Source organism: Phocoena phocoena, chromosome 1 (assembly GCF_963924675.1).
Source record: "Phocoena phocoena chromosome 1, mPhoPho1.1, whole genome shotgun sequence".
NCBI lineage: Eukaryota > Metazoa > Chordata > Mammalia > Artiodactyla > Phocoenidae > Phocoena > Phocoena phocoena.
In genome coordinates, this window is record NC_089219.1 from 50,822,812 (window position 1) to 50,843,317 (window position 20,506).

Consider the following 20,506-nt stretch of genomic DNA (forward strand, 5'->3'; position numbering starts at 1 on the left):
TGGTATTTTTTTTGCAGCAGAGTAGTTTTTTTATTTGATGAGGTCAAGGTTATCTATTTTTTCTTTTGTTGGTTTTATGGTGGTGTTTCTATGAAACCATTGAATAACCTTAAGGTTGTAAAGATTTATTACTATGTTTTCTTTTAAGAGTTTTATAGTTTTAGCTCTCATATTTACTCTGTGATCAATTTTGAATTAATATTTTAATGTGGTGTGAGATAGGTTTCTAACTCTATTCTTTTGTATGTGTATATTCAGTTGTCCCAGCACCATTTGTTGACAAGACTTGCCCCATTGAATTGTCTTGGTACCCTTGTTAAAAATCAATTGACCATGATACTGTAATGATGGATATACCTTTGTCAAAACTCATAAAAGTGAAACAGAAAGAATGAACCCTAATGTAAGCTATGTCCTTTAGTTAATAATAATGTTATTATTATTATATTGGCTCATCATTTCTTACAGGTAACCACAATAATGAAATATGTTAATAATAGGGAAAATTGGGGAATGGGGGGAGATGAGGGGATATATGGGAACTTTGTACTTTCTGTTCAGTTTTTCTGCAAAAAAGTGTATTATTTTTTTTAAGTAAAAAAAAAATCATTTGGCCATAAATATATGACTTTATTTCTGGACTTTTCTTTGTCATTGATGTGTATGTCTAGCTTTATGCTAGTACCACACTGTCATGATTACTGGAGCTTTGTAGTAAGTTTTGAAATTGGAAAGTATGAGTTCTCCAACTTTGTTCTTCTTTTTAAAGCTATTGTTTTGGTTATTCTGGGTCCCTAGCATTTCATATGAATCTTAGGATCAGATTATTAATTCCTGCAAAATAGCCAGACTGAGATATTGATAGGGATTGCCTAAATTTGTTGATCAGTTTGGAAATCTGGCCACCTTAATAGCATTAACTTTCTGATCCATGACTGTAGGATAACATTCCATTTATTTAGGTCTTGAGCTTCTTTCAACAATGTTTTGTAGTTTTCCTTGTACAAGACTGCACCTTTTAAAGCTTTATTCATGAGTGTTTTATTCTTTTTGTTACCATTATAAATGAAATTATTTTTTCAGTTTCATGTTTGGATTTTTCAATGCTAATGTATAGAAATACAATTGATTTTTGAACACTGATCTTGTATTTTGCATCCTTGTTGGATTCACTTAGTATTTCTAATAGTTTTTAGTAGATTCTTTAGGATTTTCTATATAGAAGATCAGGACATCTGCAAATACAAGTAGTTTTACTTGTTCCTTTGCAATCTGGATGCCTTTTATTTCTTTTCCTTGTCAAATTGTCCTGGCTAGAACCTCCAGTACTTTGTTGAATAGAAATGGCAAGGGTGGATATCCTTCTCTTGTTTCTGATATTAGGGAGAAAGCATTCACTGTTTCATCATTATATATGTTACTAGCTGTGGGTTTTGTTTGTAGATGCCCTCTATCAGGTTGAAGAAGTTTCATTTTATTCCTAGTTTGTTGCATGTTTTTATCCTGAAAAGTTTTTGGATTTTGTCATCTGCTTTTTCTGGGTCAGTGAGATGATGTGTGGTTTTTGTCTTTTATTGTATTAATGTGGTATATTACACTGATTTTTGATATTAAATCAGTTTGCATCCTTGAGGTAAATTCCACTTGGTCATAGGGTATAATCCTTTTTACATATTGCTAGATTCAATTTGCTAGTATTTTGTTGAGTGTTTTCCCATCTATATTATAAGAGATATTGGTTGGTAGTTCTCTTTTGATGTCATTGCCTGGTTTTGGTATCAAGATGATACCACATAGAATGAGCTGAAAAATTTTTCCTGCTTTTTAGGTTTTAGCTCACTTGAAGTCTTTACCTAGTGTGTCCACCCACTAGGGTCATCTCATTGACTTTTTCTGTTAACTGTTTGTCTTTTTTTTTCCTGCATTGGGACTGTCCTGTTTCTTTGCATGTTTCATACTTTTTTTGAAAATATGACCTTTAAAATAATATAATATTTCAACTCTGGAAATCCAGATTTTCCTTCAACCTCAGAGTTTGTTATTATTGCTGGTTTTTTTAGTGACTCTTTTGGACTAATTCTATAAAATCTTCTTTCTTTGTAATGTTCAACCACTGAATTCTCTTGCTCAGTTACCATTGAGATCAGTTGATGATTAGTCAGATATTTCCATAGATGCCTTGAGCCAATAACTCTCCCAACCTTTGCCAAAGGACTCTGTATATTTTGGAAAACGTCTTCAATTCTTAGGCAATTTAAAACTCTGCCTTTGCCTTTACTTCCTGTTTGCACAGGGCCTCAAGTTTATCCAGAGCTGAGACATTGGGGCCCTCTCAGGTCTTTTCTGGGCATGCACACAACTCTATATATAGCTGGCCTCCTGGATCTCCAGGGATATGTCAGAACTTTTCTAAGTCCTCTGTGGATTTCTTGTTTCTCAGCTCTTCCTTGTAAGGTTTTGGCAAGGCTCTTGTTTGCCCTAACTGGCATCACAGCCTCCAGCAGCTATAGTGAAAACAATTGCTGATGATTGTTTTTGACAAATCAATCAATGAAAAGTATGACTGGGGCTTCTCCAGGGTGCTTCTAGACAGACCAGATAGTGACAGTTCTCTAAGCATGGGGCTATTTTAGGAGGAGTTTCATATCCAGTCTGCCCATTCTGGTGGTGGCTAAGCTGCTGTTTTTCAAAGCCATAGAAATTGAGAGGGAATTCCCTGGTGGTACAGTGGTTAAGACTCAGTACTTTCGCTGCCGTGGGCCTGAGTTCAGTCCCTAGTTGGGGAACTAAGCCGTGTGGTGCGGCCAAAACAAAAAACAGGAACAAAGCTACAAAGATTGAAAATCTGCTGGTTTTAAAGGCTACTCCAGAGTTGGGGAGAGGGTGATAGTAGTAAGAATAGTTAAAAGAACAAAAAGCTCCCTGTTCTGAGATTTAGCAGAGTTTCTTTAACAAGTGCTCCTCAGATCATGGCCGACCCTTGGTTAATTTTCAGAGTTCTGGAAAAGTTGATTTTGACAAATTAGCTAGTGTTTGCATTGCATTTATGAAGGAACAGATTTATAGGGGTCCTCATGCCTGACTGTAGTTATAGTTTATAGTGTTCATGTTCAGAGATTCCTACGGCATCTGTGCACTCTGGCCTAAGGACCCTTGGAGTCAGGACCCTTGGACCGTAACCAATTTACTGTTAGGTTGATTTGAACCACATAATGGACTAAGTAGAGTTTTGTTTACTGATTTGAAATATAACATTTAAAATATGATTTTATGTTAAAGTACTTTTCAAGTTCCGGGAAAATCATTTAAACATGAGTCTTTTGTACAGAGTGTAGAAATTTGTCATTGGCTGTCAGCTGTAAAATAAAATAGCCAATGATATGAAGTCCTAGCATGCTATCCCTAGGAAATAATGTTTTTCCACAAATTCATACTTCCAGTATGCTACTTAGAGTAATAGAAGGAAATAACAAGTCTCCAGCATCTCTTACACACCAGACTATAGTCTAGATATTAGACAAACTTTATCTCATTCGCTACTCAGAACACCTTTGCAGGGGCTTATGAATCAGTATTCTCATTTTGATGATAAAGATCTCAAGCCAAAAAATCAATAACTTGCCTTAGATAGTATAGCTGGAAATAGTGAAACTGAATTCAGGGCACGATCTATTTGCCTCCAAAGTCCATGTACTTTTATTACTCTACAGTTGCATATTTGTGCTCTGTTGCATAATTACATTCATTTGATTCAAAGATAAACTATCTAATGGAGAAAATCACAAGCTTTGTGTTGTATAAAGTCTATTATTTATGTGATTTATACAAGAGAAATTACCCCTTAGCACTATAACTAAAACATTGTCATTTTTAATTAAGGAACAATTATCAAATTAAATTAAGATAAATTATTCTAAGCATAAATTAAATTGCCTGTGGGCAGAATTAAATATTTTACTTATATAAACAATTCTTTTTTTAGAGACTAATAGAACAGCTTGATACTCTGAAAGAAACAAATGAAGAGCTTCGATGTTCACAAGTACAACAGGATCACCTAAACCAAACAGGTGAATTTTGTTGCATTTAGAAAAGATTTTTGTAATGGTAGATATACTGAAATGTTAATCTATTTTTTTGTTGCTGATGTTGTTTAGATGCATCTGCTACAAAAAGCTATGAGAATCTTGCTGCTGAGATTATGCCAGTGGAGTATAGGTAAACTTGTTTTTATTAATTGATAACCCATACTTAATATTAGAAAAGTGATTTCTTCTTCCTTTTGTAAATTTCTAAGCCTTTAACATTTTCCATTTTATGAGTCATAGGGCTTGAAAATTACTTTGTCTCATGCTTATGCTTTCTAAATCAGATTGTTATTGCTACTATGGAAGCTTAAAAATTTACCAGAAATAAAATTTCACTTACTAGCTGAATAACATATTCTAGATTTTATAATACAGCCTTTATTGTGTTTAACTTATTTTTTTATCCTTAGTCTCTTTGGTAATACTTTAAAATGACAGCTATTGAGTGGACAGGAATTTCCTCTTTTAAACACTATGGAAAACCTTTTTAATACTTGGCATTCAGATCCACACTGGTGAAAAAAATAGGAGAGGAGCTGTCAATTGCAGGAGGATTAAGCTGGAGTTAAATAAAATACAAATTTTAGAGGTTCCTCTTGACCTAACTTTTATTTTGGTATTTTACCACTATGTTTACTTCTAGGCATTTGACTAATCTGGTATAAAGTTTTCTTTTCCTTTTTTGTGACAACAGTTTTATTTGTTAATTACTTCTAATTCTACTCTTTATTTAAACAGCTTTATTGAGATAAAATTCACCCGTTTACACATATACAGTTCAGTGGTTTTTAGTGTAATCACAGAGTTGTATAACCATCATCACTGTCTAGTTTTAGAACATTTTCATCCTCCACAAAAGATTCCCTGTACCTATTAGCAGTCATTCCCCATTCCTGCCTCCCCTCCATCGCCAGCTCCAGGCAACCAGTAATCTACTCTGTCTCTATGGATTTGCTTATTGTGGACATTTCATATACATGGAATCATACAATATGCGTCCTTTTGTGAGTGACTTCTTTCACTTTGCATAATGTTTATCAAGTTGTTGATTTTCAATTTGTTCAGGTTTTTGCTGTTAAGATAGAGCTCCTTACATGCTGGGCTAGAAACTAACTTGCACTTTTTAGTTAGTAATATCCAGTGATATTAATCATTTAAAAATAGCCATTTTTTAAAGTGATGGTGCTGGCATTCAGAAGAACAAATATTGTGATTAATTGAAATTAGTTGCTCTTGGGGAATGGAATTTAGGAGGGCAGCAGGTAGGAAGCATTACTTTTTAATTTAATACCATTCCTATCATTTGCATTTTTAAGAACATGTATGTAAACCTTTAATAAAATTTTTTTCTAAAAATAAAAAGTCTAGAGACACTCATGACTGTCATTATCATAAAAGTATACTTAAAAATTTAAAGCAAACTGTAGTTTCTTAAATCTACTGCTTTTTATTTATATGTTTTCTAAGGATGTGCTATATATTACCTTTAGTGTGAATAGTTTCTAAATTATCAAAGTAAAATAATTCATATCATCTCTTAGGGATTTACATAATAAACATTTATTGACATATAATCTTTACCCGTACCTTTAAAAACTTACCATTTGTTTTTTTGAGACATAGTCCTACAATGCACAGTTTTTTCTTAAGAACTTTCAGAAGCTTTGGTAACGTTTCAAAATGACAGCTAGCGAGTGGACAGGAATTTTCTTTTTTAAAAAGCAAAGAATTTAAAAAACTCTTATACTTTAAAAAATTGTTTTTAATTGCTTTTTAACATCAGGGAGGTGTTTATTCGACTGCAACATGAAAATAAGATGCTTCGGTTACAGCAGGAAGGTACTGAGAATGAACGTATTGAAGAACTTCAGGAACAGCTGGAACAGAAGCACCGCAAGATGAATGAATTGGAAACTGAGCAGAGGTGACTGACACACTCCTTCATAATTGATAGTCATAGCGATTTAATTACCTAACCACAGAATCTTGATTCGCAGAAGTGGAAGATATCATTGTAGTTCAAATAATTAGGATTTGCACAAGTTTCGATTTTTGTTTTTTCATCTCTCACTACCCATTATTTTTAGCAGACTTTGTTAAAGCAAGTTGCTTATTCTTGAATTTCATTTAGATGTCTTCACAAATGACAAAAAATTAACCGATGAATAAATGACAATCTGGTTTTCAGCTGGAGTCTTGTGCACAGATGGTACATAGCTTGTGGAGTCAAATTTGAATTCCACCTCTACTTAAACTGGGCAAGTTACTTAAATTCACACTTAGTGTCCTCAGCTATAAATTGGAGATGACACCTATTTGCAGGTTCTTATGAAGATTACAGATAATGTGTTTAAAGCAAATGGTGTACTTATCTGATATCAATGAGGTGTTCAAAAATTATAATGTTTTAAAAAAATAACGTTTATATGGTGCTTACTAGTGCCAGGCACTTTTCTAAGCACTTTTTTATATTAGCTCAGTAAATTCTCACAATAACTCTATGAAGTAGTAACTATAATTATCTCTCTCTTTATGGACAAGGAAGTTGAGGTGCAAGGTGTAACTTGCCCAAAGTTACACAGCTAGTAAGTTCTGGATCCTGCGTTTGAACCCTCTGTCAATCTGACTTCAGAGTCTGTGCTCTTTAACCACTTTGCTAACCTGCCTCTTATAATAGCATACCGACAAGGTATTTGGATTTATCTGACCTACCTTTATTGGATCTTAGAGACCACCAGGAATTTTAAAGACACTTAAACCTTGTCTCTCAACCTGTATGTATACTATTACATCAACTGCAGTTAAAAGAAAAAGAACGTTTTAGCTTTCTGAAGAGACCATTAAATATTGCTGTTTTATATGGTTCAATATCAGCACTGGAGATCCTAAGTTTCAGCTGTTAATATAGGAAGATAGACATGTGAATAGATAATTATTATGTGATAACTGTAATATTGGAAAAATGGAGTGTCATGATGGGCAGGTGTGTTGTGTCATATATATATGAAGAGAGAAAGTCAGACAGATAGTAACTCTCTCTCTCTTGCTGGTAACTTCAGTGGCAGTAATGATTAAGCAGCGTTTTTTGTTTTTTTGTTTTTTTGACTGGAGTATCATTGCTTTACAGCGTTGTGTTAGTTTCTGCTGTACAGCAGAGTGAATCAGCTATACGTATACATACATCCCCTCCCTCTTAGACCTCCCTTCCACCCCACCCCCATCCCATCCATCTTTAATGAGATTTTGACAAGTTAAAAAGCTGCAGTAGTTGCTAGTGCCAATCTCTTTAGTTGAAATAAGAGTCACGAAGAAATGGTTGGAAAATGGTGGCCTTCCTCTTCTCCCAACACCCTGTGAAATCTGAAACAAGAAATGGAAACCTAATTTCCATTCATTAAAAATACAACTGGAGGAAAACTGAGCTAGTTTTCTGATTTTTATACCAGTGAGTAGAGTGCAGAAACGTTATGCTTTGCTGCTGACTCATTAAGAACCTTAAATTTTTAAATGTGGGCATATATGCTTTCAGGATAAAAATGTCTTTTTTTAAAGAATATTTCCTTGAAAGTAGGCTACTATACCATATATTATACCTAGCCACAGATAATTGTCCAGCTTTGGTTATTGCTATTAAATGTATACTTTATGAGTTAAATTGTATAAATGCACCTTTATAGATCCTTAACTACTTTGACTTTCAGTACAAATAAACACGTGTGATTCATCTTTTAATAGGCTGAGCAAAGAACAAATTCGAGAATTGCAGCAGCAGATTGAGGACCTCCAGAAGTCTTTGCAAGAACAAGGCTCCAAGTCTGAAGGAGAAAGTGTAAGTAACTTAAAAGTTATGATAATTCTGTTGTGTATGGACTCTCTGTAATAGATCCTGATATCCAAATTAATCTTGTATTTGAAAGTGCTACCCTTATCATTGGGGGTGCCCTTAAATATCGTATATATATGCATAACAGATGCAGTGATTTTGCCAACTTGGAGCCTATAAATTGATCATATGGATTGGAAGGTGATTTCTATCTGTCCTACTTCAACAGCTACCCTTAAGTTCATGGTAATTCCTGATTGGGAGCATGCTACAATTGAGGCCTTCACAGTTTTGCTGGGATCCCAACAGGACTGGCCTGAGAAAACCCTAGTGAGAGTAATCTGCAGTCAGAATAGAGGAAAAGAGAGAATGAGAAAGTGATTTCTACCAAAAGAACATTCGAGAAGTAGGTCACATCAACCTCCAAAGGACAGAAACCTTAAAGCAGTCTTGAAGTACATCACCCCTTATTTCTTCCCTCGTTGATTCATACAGACTCATGGCCTTGCCATTTCTCATGGTTTTTGATGGCAAATAATTGTGAGGGCAGAGGTAAGAGGACTTAAAAAAGATCAAACAGCCTAAATCTGAATAGACCTGGCGATGTTTATTTAGTTCAATGTCTATATACAGAGAGGTGAAGAAGTAATAATTGAGGGAGGAATGTATTTAACTAAAACAACAACAAAAAGATAGGACTGCTGTCATACTTGACACATTGGACCTGTCTTCAGGACCACACAAGTATTACAGCAAATATTTTCCTCTGTTTCCATTGGGAAGTGTGACAGAAACTGAATATCTGCCCTTGATCCTTTTGCACTTGCCATCCTATTTTCATGCTTTTCAGTATAGACTAAATCCTTCCTTAATCTAGTGTCCCTTGTACTTCTTTTATAGCCTAGCATTTAAGCTAAAATTAGGACTCAGGGCCATATTCTTGTTAATATCCCTTGTAAGAAGGTGTGTTTCTGTTGTGTTAGCAACCTGTGTAGCTCATTCTCAGTCTGGACTTACAACTAGCAAACTTACAGAATGAGAGCAAAGCACAGGTGGGCTGGCCCACAGACCATTCTTTCCTCTTCTTTTCTGCAACAGCTTGCATCTCAAACAGTCCCCCAAGAGAATTATTTGATGAAAGTTTGGCATTTGGAAAATATAAATAGACTTTGTAAAGTAGTATGGATGAGCAGAGATTTTTTTGAACTAATATATGAGAGAGAAAATGAACAACATTGAAATGGGAGTTGGATCCATAAACTCAAATTGAAGAACTGCTTTCTTTCTCCACAAAGACTTCAAAATACTAAATAGGCTTTGTGCCAATAGCTCCTCAGTGGGCTATGCTATTGGGAGTCTAGGAAGCAAAATGAAGGACAAAATGTTCATTTCAACAAAAAGCCCTTTTTGTTGACTATAACATACATACAAAAAAGTATGTGCATTGTGTATGTGTGTGTGTGCATATTTCCTAGCTCTGCTCATGGAAAAGGCTTAGAAACAATGATCCCAATAAGCATGCTTGAAACTGAGCGGGACGCTGTAGGGCCCTCCCAGGTACAAAAGTCTTTCTCTGTCTCCCATTTCATGTTTTAAGGAAAAAGGCTTTGGCCTCCTAGACCTTACCTGAGTTCTAAAGGGCAGATTCAAACAGTTACCAATTAGGGAAGGGAGGGAATGCAGAAACAGAGGAGGAGCGGTCAAGAAACAACAGTGCAGTTGAAGCATGGTCCTGGTTCCTCCTCAAAGGATATACATAACAATATATCTCGGAGTTCTTCTACAGGAACTAAGATCCCCACCCAGGTGGAGGATGGTGACTTCAGGCTGAGCACATGATTTCTAGAGCACTGCCCTGTTACCTCACCACCAACCAATCAGAGAAAGGTCATGCACCCTGCAGCCCTCCCTCAAAATTCTGCCTATAAAAACTCTTCCCTGAAAACCATCAGGGAGTTTAGGCTTTTTGAGCATAAGCTGCCCATTCTTCTTGCTTGGCCCTTCCATAAAACTTTTTCTGTTCCAAAAAAAAAAGATAGGGCTAGATGTGTGTTAGATATTGATTGGATAGAATGTTAGGTAACTATACTTGTATTGATGAGGGAGAGTAAATAAAGAGATGAAAAGGAAGATTGAAAGGGTTGAGTTTTCTTTCTGTCTTTTATACGCTTTATATGATTTTCTCTTTTTTCCCTGGGGGCTTGGAAAATAGAAATCATCTCATGCATGGCAGCATCTCATATGTGCATATATACAGTATTGTAACCTCTCTAATACAAATTTTTTTAAGCCACATTAAAATATATTTTTAAATGGGATCATTTTGGGGTAGTACATTTTGGATTGCAGTGTTTTAAGGATTTTAAATTTATCTTTTTAAAAAAATTTATTGGTGTCCAAATTACATTTTAGATTATATATTTTAAACTCTTCAAACTATTTGGTAGATGATACAGAACTAGTATTGCAATCTAAATTCCTTTTTACAGTCTAATTCCTAAATTCCTAAGTTCTTTTAAAAAGGAAATTTTGTGTTTTAAATTTTATTTTTTAACAAAATCCAATTGCTTCATTTTGATGTTAATATTGAAAGTGCTTGCATTTATAATGATAAAGTTTTATTATAGAGATAATTTTTGTTCATTAAGTCTATTCTTTAGTGAAGGTCTAAAATCCTAAAATTTGTGTTTTAGATGGATGATTCTTTAGGAGTTTAAATGTTTGATACTCCTCAATATATCACATTCAGCTTGCATTTGCTATTTTCCTTTGAGTTCAAATTTTATTTTCATTGTATTCAAAAATATGAAGTATTTTTCTTTCTGCTATTATACTTACTCTTCCTAATTTAATTTCCTATTTTCTTTCTCTTTCTTCTTTGAAGTAAGAATATACCTAAAATTTTCTGTTTTTAAAAGTATATTAGAAATACAAATTTTTAAAACATTTATAATTTTATATAGTATCCCTTCAAAAGGAGGTAAAGAGATTTCAATGTCTGGAAAACTTACCTTTGGCACAATAGTTATCTTACAGCAACTTTTTCTAATTTTTATAGTCCAGCAAACTAAAGCAGAAGTTGGAAGCTCATATGTAAGTAAAACTGATACTCATTTCAAATATGAGAGGGGAAGGGTTTTAAAAGCTTCTGAAGTTATTAATATCCTTTTCTGATTTTGTTTATTAAAAGTAAAAACGCTGATGCCAATTCAGTGTTCACCACTGCTACCAAAAGTGAAAAGAAGAAGATGGTAAAAGGGTCAGCCTACCTGCTCATGATCCCAAACTCCTACATTTTTTTATCGCTAGTGTCGTTTGAAGAGTTTATAAAGCAGACAACTGTCAGAACTAGATTATGTGGAAGTGTGGGCTGTTTAACCTATAAAATATTTAACTTTCTTAGGAAGCAAGGGTGGCCAGGGGAAAACTGTAAAATTTTTGGCACCCACCATGTGTTAGGCAGTTTACATCCTCATAACCAACCCCTAGAATATTTGGCAGGTATTATTCCCATTTCACAGATGAAGAAACTGAGGATCAGAAAGTGACTTTCCCACAGTCCACAAATGTTATGTGGCAGAAACCAGTTTTCATTCTTAGGTCTGTTTGGCTCCAAAGCTCCATGCTCTTTCCACTACTTAGGGAAAAACTAACGGAGGTCCATGAAGAATTACAGAAGAAACAAGAGCTCATTGAAGACCTCCAGCCAGATGTAAACCAGAATGGTAGGTATTTGTAAAAATCTGGATCAGACTTTATGTAAAGACTTGACTTTTTTAGTTGAAGGATGCAAGAACTGTGTATATAAGTCTTCAGGCAATGCAGATACGTACATTGCAAATAAGAATCATAATAATTTTTAGTGATTTAAGTAATTAATAAATGATCATATCCTAAAGCAAAAAAAAGGTAAATCTAATAAAATGACCTGATATATAGGAGTATCAAACATTGTAAAATATAATAAAATTAATACTATGGAAGTGTAAATAAAATAATTTATAATCAGATTAAAATGAACTTCAAACATGTAGAAAGAATGCTTTATTTTGTGCTTACATTGTAAGGTGTATTTGCTCAATGAAATACTTGATAGAAGGGAGAAAAATAACTCAGTAAAGCAGATTAGAGATATTTTTTAAGAAAAAATAATACAAAATGATCAGGGATGTATTGGGTGTAGTTCAAAAGTTTTAGATAAGAATTGACTACAAAGAAGAAATAAAATGTTTCTCTTCTAAGTTCTCATTATCAGTCTTTAGAAAATATAATTTTTTTTTGTGAGGAGGGAGTACTTTAAATTGCTTGTTTCATTTTCTTTTCAATAACAGTACAAAAGATCAACGAACTTGAAGCTGCTCTTCAGAAGAAAGATGAAGATATGAAAGCAATGGAGGAAAGATACAAAATGTACTTAGAGAAAGCAAGAAATGTGAGTGGCTTATCTTTCAGGGTTTTAGTCTTTGTGAGTTGGGTTCTAATTGGGCCTATCCCACCTCTTCTTGGATCTATGTCACATCCCTTTGCTCCCCACTACCCTGCCTTGCCAGTCAGGTTCTTAGTGCATCTCCACCTCAGTCCTCATGTTCTTTCCCTCTCACTCATCAGCATCAGAAAATACTACGCATGGCTTCATAGGGACAGTTAAATATTGATTGTAGTGACCTCATATAGAGAAAATGACTACTGTAAGGTATGTAATCTTTAGCTCTTACAGTGAACATTTGCCTTTGTGAAAATTGAGCTTTGCAAACTTGTTTAAATTGTTTTAGCATTAAGTCTGTATTAGACAGTTAATATTCTAAATGTTCACCAAACTTGTTTAAATTATTTTAGCATTAAGTCTGTATTAGACAGTTAATGTCTAAATGTTCACCAGACTAATTATTCTTTTCCTTATTTCATACTTTTTCTTAAATATCTGTAAGTACTGTTCTCATAAAATCTTTTATTTCCATGAATATATTTTCCTAATTAACTGTAAGTATTCTCAAAGAATGTTAATGTGCCCTTTTCTAGTTACTGAATAAAAGAAGAGAATTTTATGACAGAGCCTTAGAATACTGCTAACATGTCTTCCCTTGTTATGTTTAAGTTTTTTATTTATTAAGGTGTAAATAGTACCTGCAGCAACAGGTACGCCCCAAGATCTCAAGGCTTAGCAAGATAGAAGTTCCCTTCTTTCTTTCTTTTTTTTTTTTTTTTTTTGCGGCACGTGGGCCTCTCACTGCTGTGGCCTCTCCCGTTGTGGACGGAGCACAGGCTCAGCGGCCATGGCTCACGGGCCCAGCCGCTCTGCGCCATGTGGGATCTTCCCGGACCGGGGCACGAGCCCATGTCCCCTGCATCGGCACGCAGACTCTCAACCACTGTGCCACCAGGGAAGCCCAGAAGTTCCCTTCTTGATCACACGAAGTTCAGTCGTCAGTGTGGGAGGGGCCGTACTCTATGCAGTCATTCAGAGCCCCCAGCTGACGAAGGGGTTCTCAGATTCACTCGACATTGTCCAGCTACAGAGGAGGGAAGACAAGCCAAGATCGTATGGGACATATGTAATGGATCAGGCGTAAATCTCTTCCCTCGCACTTCATTGGGCAGAACTCAGGCAGGTGGCTGCACCCAACTTCAGGAGGCCGACTTACTAAACATCCGGGCAGTCTGCCACACTTCAGTGTCTCTGTTACAAATGTGTAAATGCTTTCAGTAGAAAATTTATTGAAAGGTTCCCAGAGACAACTGCTGTTAACAGTGCATTTTTTTCAGTGCCTATTATTTCCGTGATTGTTTACCGTAACACACCCACACACCCAATTTGTATGATCGTCTCACGTATGATTTGGATCGTGCGATTTGTATTTTTAAACTTAATGTCCTCATGTTATATACATATAGCTTCATATTTATCGAGCACCTGTTATGGTAAGCACTGGGAATACAGCAGCAAACAATACACTTGTGTATGGAGCAGACTGCAAAATTAAAGAGTTAGCTACATAATCTTTCAGTTGAGTAGATATATCATTGTTTACTTAGTCAACATCCTATTGTTGGAAATAGTTTGTTTCCATGTCTTTTTCGCTCCTAGAAATAAGGCTACGGGAAACATATTTACACAGAAAGTTTCCCCTTATTTTGGTTTATTATGTTAACCTTGTTCCTAGGTTAATGCATCAAACAAAGTTATTGGGTCAAAGGATAAGAACATTTTTAAGATGCTTAAAATGTATTTCTACATGATATTCTAAAAGTATTATAGCTAGTTGGACAAAGCAATGACAATGAATACTGTATTCTTACCATCATCAAATATTATCATTTAAAAAATAGTTGCTTTTTCGGTAAACATGATTTCATTTTTTACCCTTAAACTATTTCAGGGGAGAGGTTAAAATAGTAACATATGTACATGATAGAAAGCTCAGAAAATATAGAAAAGTCACAACCATACTTTCTATCACTTAGAGGCAACCAATTTTTGTGTTCTTTGTAATTATGATTTAAAAACTAATGTGTCTGCTTTTACAATGTGTACTTCATAAGGGGAGGTACTTCATAAGGGGAGGTACTTCATAAGAGTCAGTTGCCCTGACTCTGGCAAACTGCTGCAGCCCCATCTGCCACAGTGCCTGCCACGTTTAGCAGTGAATCGTTTTGAATGAACCACAGTAATGTTTAGGGATATTACTTTCTAGTCTTTTTTCTTTACCTCTATAAACATAGATGAAATTTTCTTGTCATTAAATTTTAAATCTTTTAAGATAGATTTGTAATTAGGTGATACAGATGACCTTATTATTGGAAACTTGTTTTGCTTGTAATTTATACCTAATATTTCTGAGTTGATTTGCTACCATACTGATGACTACATAGTTTAGTTCAGTCTCTGAACGACATTCTGATCAAATTTTGTTTTTGCTCACATTTGGTAATTTACATGGATATGATTGAATACTCTAGAATTTGCAGACAAAATCATCAATGTCTATTTATCTTATATATTGAATTACATCTAACTAGATAATGGTAGTAAAAGATTGTTGCTAAGAATTTTTTTGTGTGTTAGTTACTCCTACTTTGTACAGCTAGCAAGTTCCCATATAACTATTGAATTCATTTTAATTAATTTTAAAAAATGTTTTAATTTATCTGATTCAATTTAAAGGTAGAAAAGGGTTATTTCAAGACCTCAGTGCTCAAAGCTTATAAGGCTAAGTAACTATTTCTGAGTACTGAGCCTGGAGAAGGATATTTGATTTGGGAATGGGTATCTTCCCATTTTTGTACTGAATTTTTATACCATTTCTAGTCTGTAGAATGTTATTTTTGTTACTCAAATTAGAATGTGAAACAAGTTATAGTTAGCTCCTGGATCACTTTCTGGATAATGTTCCACTTTACGCAGATTTTACACACTGTGTTCTTATTTCAGTATTTGACGAGATAAAGTGAATGTAAGAGATTTGTTTTTTTCCTTTAAACAGGTAATAAAAACTTTAGACCCCAAGTTAAATCCAGCATCAGCTGAAATAATGCTACTTAGAAAGCAGTTGGCAGAGAAAGAGAGAAGAATTGAAATTCTGGAGGTAAAACTTCCATATTCATATATCTCCTCTTAATTATTCTGTCAATGTATAATTAACTGCTGTCAGTATTTGCCATTAATGATCAAATTTCACAAGAATTTAGAATTTAGGAGTGTCATGTTTTAGCACTCAGTATGCTTATTACAAAGCATCTCACAAGCCCACAAGATGGGCCTCTACAAGTTTATGTATCTTGCTCCATTGTATGTCTCTCCCTCTGTATCAGCCAATCATATAGATAGCCCTTCTTTCTAGTAGAGTCCTGCCATCATGCTCCTTTTAACATTATGTGGATGAGAGTTCATTTAAAAAAAAAAACACACAAAGCTCACCTTTTTAAAAAGGTACTACACTCAGTTAACCAGATTCTTCTTTTACTTTTCTTCTCCCAATAAATCAACTAGGAAGGTTATGTTTCAGGGAAATACACTATATTCATTTACAATTTTCTTCATATTATTTCAGGGAAATACACTATATTCATTTACTCATATTATTTCTGAGCCAGTAGATAGAGACTGTGGTGGAAATAATTTATTTAAAGCTTTAAAGGCCTTAATATACAGAGTACACACCAGCCTGTGGTGCACTTGCTGCAAGTGCTTGTCCAGGCCATGTCAAGTGTTGTAAAAAATCACTGGATACAAGTGTCTCTCTGAAGAAATACTATTCATTCTTCAGGATCCAGCTCCAGTATCTCCCATTTATAAAGCTCTCCTTGTATATCTTAGGCAAAGTGAGTTGTCTCTTTATAGTGACTCCATGTACTTTGAACTCATGAATTCATCCCACAATAGCATTTTTCTTTATGGCATGTGTCAGAGTGTCTTGAGGGCAGAGGCTGTATCATATCTCTGTACCCCCATGGCATTAAATATCACATCAATCAGAAGCCAAGGTTACAGCTTTACTGTTAACTTGTCTTAAAGTTGTCACTCCTGTCTGGTCCTCAGTCTCCTCATCTGTAAAATAATGGGACTTGAACTGAATAATCTGTGAACTCTAAGTTGCTTTGAATAGTCACTTTCCAGTGAAAGCCAATGAGAATGTGCACCAGTGTTGATACTTGAAATGTAGCTCCTTTACAAGTGTGATGACAAAATGGTGCCTCTAATATAGGGCTGTGAGGAAAATATTCAGTTAAGCCACAGCATATGGGCCTTTGATTTATGTGTAGTTATCTGTACACACACTGCAAACAGTAAAAAGGAGAAAACTAATGTTTATAGCAGAGGTTATTCTGTCTGCATCCTTCTCGGGCAGTCTGTCTGGAGTGGATGTGAGCGAGAAGATGGGCATCTTACCTCCTTTGTTTCCTGTATGCTTTTCGCACCATGAGCATCTTGCTGTAGGAACATTCATATGTTTTAGATGCCAGCTATATCTGGCGCTCCACAACATGTACAAAATCAGCTGTATTAGAGTAATTAAGAAATGAACGTCAGTCTCTAGGGTGGCACGCAGATAGGGCCCTGGGCAGTGTAGCATACAGTCACCAAGGACTGAGACAGAACAATTCTTGCTAAGCTTTACAGGAAATTTTAAAGGATTTTCTGGGGTATTTTTCCTTACATCCTTTTTCTCCTTAGTTTCGACTCTCCGCAGGTGCAGCTTTGTTTTGTCACCTAAGCCAGTTGTTACTTTTTTCTCTAGATATAGGGGACAGTAGCATAAGAATCACTCGTTTCTTGTTTGTTATTGTTTAATATCTGTTCTACCAGTACAATTCCTAAAATAAAGATTTATTAGTCACAATCTTATTCTTTCCTAAAGGTGCTGGGCATGCATTTCCCATGATTCAGCTTTACAATTTGTATACTTTCTGTGGCTCACAGTGCACTCTTCACATTCTCTTGATCATGGGCATAGTGAAAAAAATATTCCATTTTCAGTAATTTGGGTTTGTTTCTGGGATTTTAATAGTCCTCATATCTTTTTCCAGAGTGAATGTAAAGTAGCAAAATTCCGTGATTATGAAGAAAAACTCATTGTTTCTGCCTGGTATAATAAGGTGAGTTGAAATTTAGCCAGTGAGTCGTTGTTTAGAACAGTGTTTATCAAACAATTTGACCATGAACCACAGAAGGAAATATACTTTATACTACAAATTAGTATGTGTTCATGTTTATGTATAACTGAACAAAGTTACCTTGACTGTGTGTTGCACTCAGGTGTTTTCTATTATATTCTCTCGTTTTTTTTAAATGTTGATCATAATCCAAATTTACTTTATATTTTAATATTTTTAGTTGATTTTGACTTAGAAAACCACTAAATTGATTTCATGACTCACCAACCTTTAAGTTAATGCACATGAAGCACTCATACAGTTCTTAAACATTTTTAAGATCACCTTATTTGAGCTAAAACATTTAATATGTGCTTCATAAAGTGTTTCTGTAGAAATACGAATATCTGTATAATACAAAATTAATTGCTTCTAGTACTCAGCATGTATTTTAACATCCCTAAAGCCTCTCAGTGTATCCTTTGTTGTATTTTCTTTTTTTTATCCAGAGACTGCTCTTTAAGAATTGTCTATCTGTCCTAACAGAGAAAATAGTATAAAATTATTTGGTATATTTTATTTTGTCATCCTTAGTATGGTGGGATGTTTTCAAGAGTAGCATTTCCTGATGTATATGGTTCTTTTGAGTATTCTAATCAGCTAGCATAGATAATAACACAGCCATTATCTACCTTAGCTGCCATTTATTTAGTATGAGAGAATATCAGTTTATAGACTCTCCACATGTGAAGCCTGTGCTTCACCATGAAGAACTGGTTCTCCATCCTCAAACATGCCTTTTTCTTTCATGTCATCATACTTTTTGTCTGTGTTTTCTCTCTCCCTTCTCTATTTGGTGAAATCTGGCTTAATTTAGCAAGACCTTGAAGGAGATTGTGTGAGGTGTCCCCAGAACCTTCCTTCATGAGTTAGCCATCCTGGTTAAGATTAGGGACAATGTATTATTTTCCTTGTTGTTCTGTGGCCTCTTGATACATAAATCATCAAAGATATTAGAGCCAAATAATACATTATTTAATCATTTTTCAACCCATATTTTTTGAGCATTTACAATATTGTTGTCTATTGTACTAGTTACCAGTGAAGCTAAGTTCAGTAAAATCGCTTTATGTGATCTAGTGAGAGAGGAGTAGTGACTTCTTCCCTTAGTAAGAAACCCAGTAGCCACAACTACAGTAATTTGTCATGTACTGATATATAGCTAGACCATAGTAAATTTGAACTATTCTGTGATTCTCAAACTTTAGCATTCAACAGAAGACTTGTTAAAACACAAACTATTGGACTTACCTGCAGAGCTTTTTATTCAGTAGGTCTGGGTAGAATCCACAGGTATAATTTGCACTTTTAAATTCCCAGTTGTGCAAACGTTAATCCAGGGACCACACTTCAAGAACCATTGATCCTAAGCTTTTCTCTTGTTCTGTGTCTGCTCATAATGGCTGGAGTAATGGCCCCAACACAAAAATTTGCCTTGGGACTTTTTTCTATTGTTATAATTAAGCTTAATTCTGGAGCATTATTTTAAGCTACTGTTTTTAACAATTTCAAATTTAATGGGTCAAAATAGAGAAACAGGGATTTATGCCTTTATTTTCCCCTTTCTTACTGGCATTATCACGTGGAGTGTAGCTCCTGAACCCTTAATTTTTCTATAACAATGAGGAAGACACCAGCTATATAGAATTGTTTTGAGGATTAAATGACTTTGTATATGTGGAAAGAACTTTGCAAACTCTACATAGTCATGTTATTTGTTTATTTTTGTTCAGAGTCTAGCATTCCAGAAATTAGGGATGGAATCTAGACTCGTGAGCGGCAGTGGTGCTTACAGAGACACGGGGGCTTGTGCTCCTGCCCGGTCTTTCCTAGCACAGCAGCGGCACATCACCAGCACCAGAAGAAATCTCTCTGTTAAAGTTCCTGCTACGACATCTGATTAAACTGCAAAAGAACACGTAAACAGAAGTGCCCTTAAAATATTTTGTATCTTTCAACTAACTACCAGGTTGGAAAAGTAGTGTATGATTCTGGATATCAGCTATTTTAAAATCAAAATGCATAAAATTAGTCTTGCCAGCTGATTTTGAAAACAGAATGTGAAATTAGCTATCTGGGGAAGCATGTGTGAATAAATGGAAGATATAATAAGGCAAAAATCTCAAACATTTGTCTTTTGAGAGTATTATATTATTTCAAATTGACTTTGTATATTTTAGTTTAATGTTTTCGGTTGGACCAGTAACTAATTTGCAATGTGTAATCGGTAATATGTAATCTAAAAATACATCTATTTTAGTGTTTTGGTATAAAAATAGTTGTGAAAAGAAACAGTTGTGAGGTAGGCACGTGGAGAACTATACAAGAGTTATATTTTTTGACTTGACCTACACAAGGCATTACCTCTGTCCTCTAATTCTGTTGCTGAATGGGTATATTTTATCATGTAATGGAAGATATAACATTTGGAAGATTGGACTATTAAAATGACTTCTCCATAGAAGTGACTACTTGGCAATTTTGCAGATTTAGAAGAGGTCACAGTTCTCATATGTACCTACTATAAACTAAGGCTTCTGTACAGAATGGTTGAAACGTTAAGGGTATAGAAATGAACTGACTTTAAGAGATGACTTTCTGATGGGAAGCAAGCTAAAAAATATACTTCGTGTGAAATGCCCACACTATTTTAATATAATTAATGAAGATTACAATTAATTATTATTACTTTTAAGCATAAAATTATCAAGGTTTCTGCTAAAAAAAAAAAGATGCATTAGTAGTTTTGCCTCTTCACTGAAAAGAGATAGTGAAGTAGAGGAACAATTTGGAATCACTTTTTTTTTTTTTTTTGCGGTACGCGAGCCTCTCACTGTTGTTGTGGCCTTTCCCGTTGCGGAGCACAGGCTCCGGAAGCGCAGGCTCATGGGCCCAGCCGCTCCGCGGCATGTGGGATCTTCCCGGACCGGGGTGCACGAACCCG

General features: G+C 34.9%; 1 protein-coding gene across 1 annotated transcript in view; it reads left to right on the forward strand.

Moving 5' to 3' along the window:
• The window catches only part of HOOK1 (hook microtubule tethering protein 1), a 64,926-nt gene extending 44,716 nt beyond the window's left edge, over nt 1-20,210 (forward strand). The window contains exons 13-22 of the mRNA XM_065875832.1: nt 3,983-4,070; nt 4,158-4,218; nt 5,872-6,012; nt 7,824-7,917; nt 10,970-11,004; nt 11,554-11,636; nt 12,243-12,343; nt 15,393-15,494; nt 17,437-17,505; nt 19,296-20,210. Coding sequence (XP_065731904.1) covers nt 3,983-4,070; nt 4,158-4,218; nt 5,872-6,012; nt 7,824-7,917; nt 10,970-11,004; nt 11,554-11,636; nt 12,243-12,343; nt 15,393-15,494; nt 17,437-17,505; nt 19,296-19,466 — 945 coding nt within the window. The 3' untranslated portion in view covers nt 19,467-20,210. The remainder of the gene's footprint in view (nt 1-3,982; nt 4,071-4,157; nt 4,219-5,871; nt 6,013-7,823; nt 7,918-10,969; nt 11,005-11,553; nt 11,637-12,242; nt 12,344-15,392; nt 15,495-17,436; nt 17,506-19,295) is intronic.
• Nucleotides 20,211-20,506: the final 296 nt, after the last annotated feature.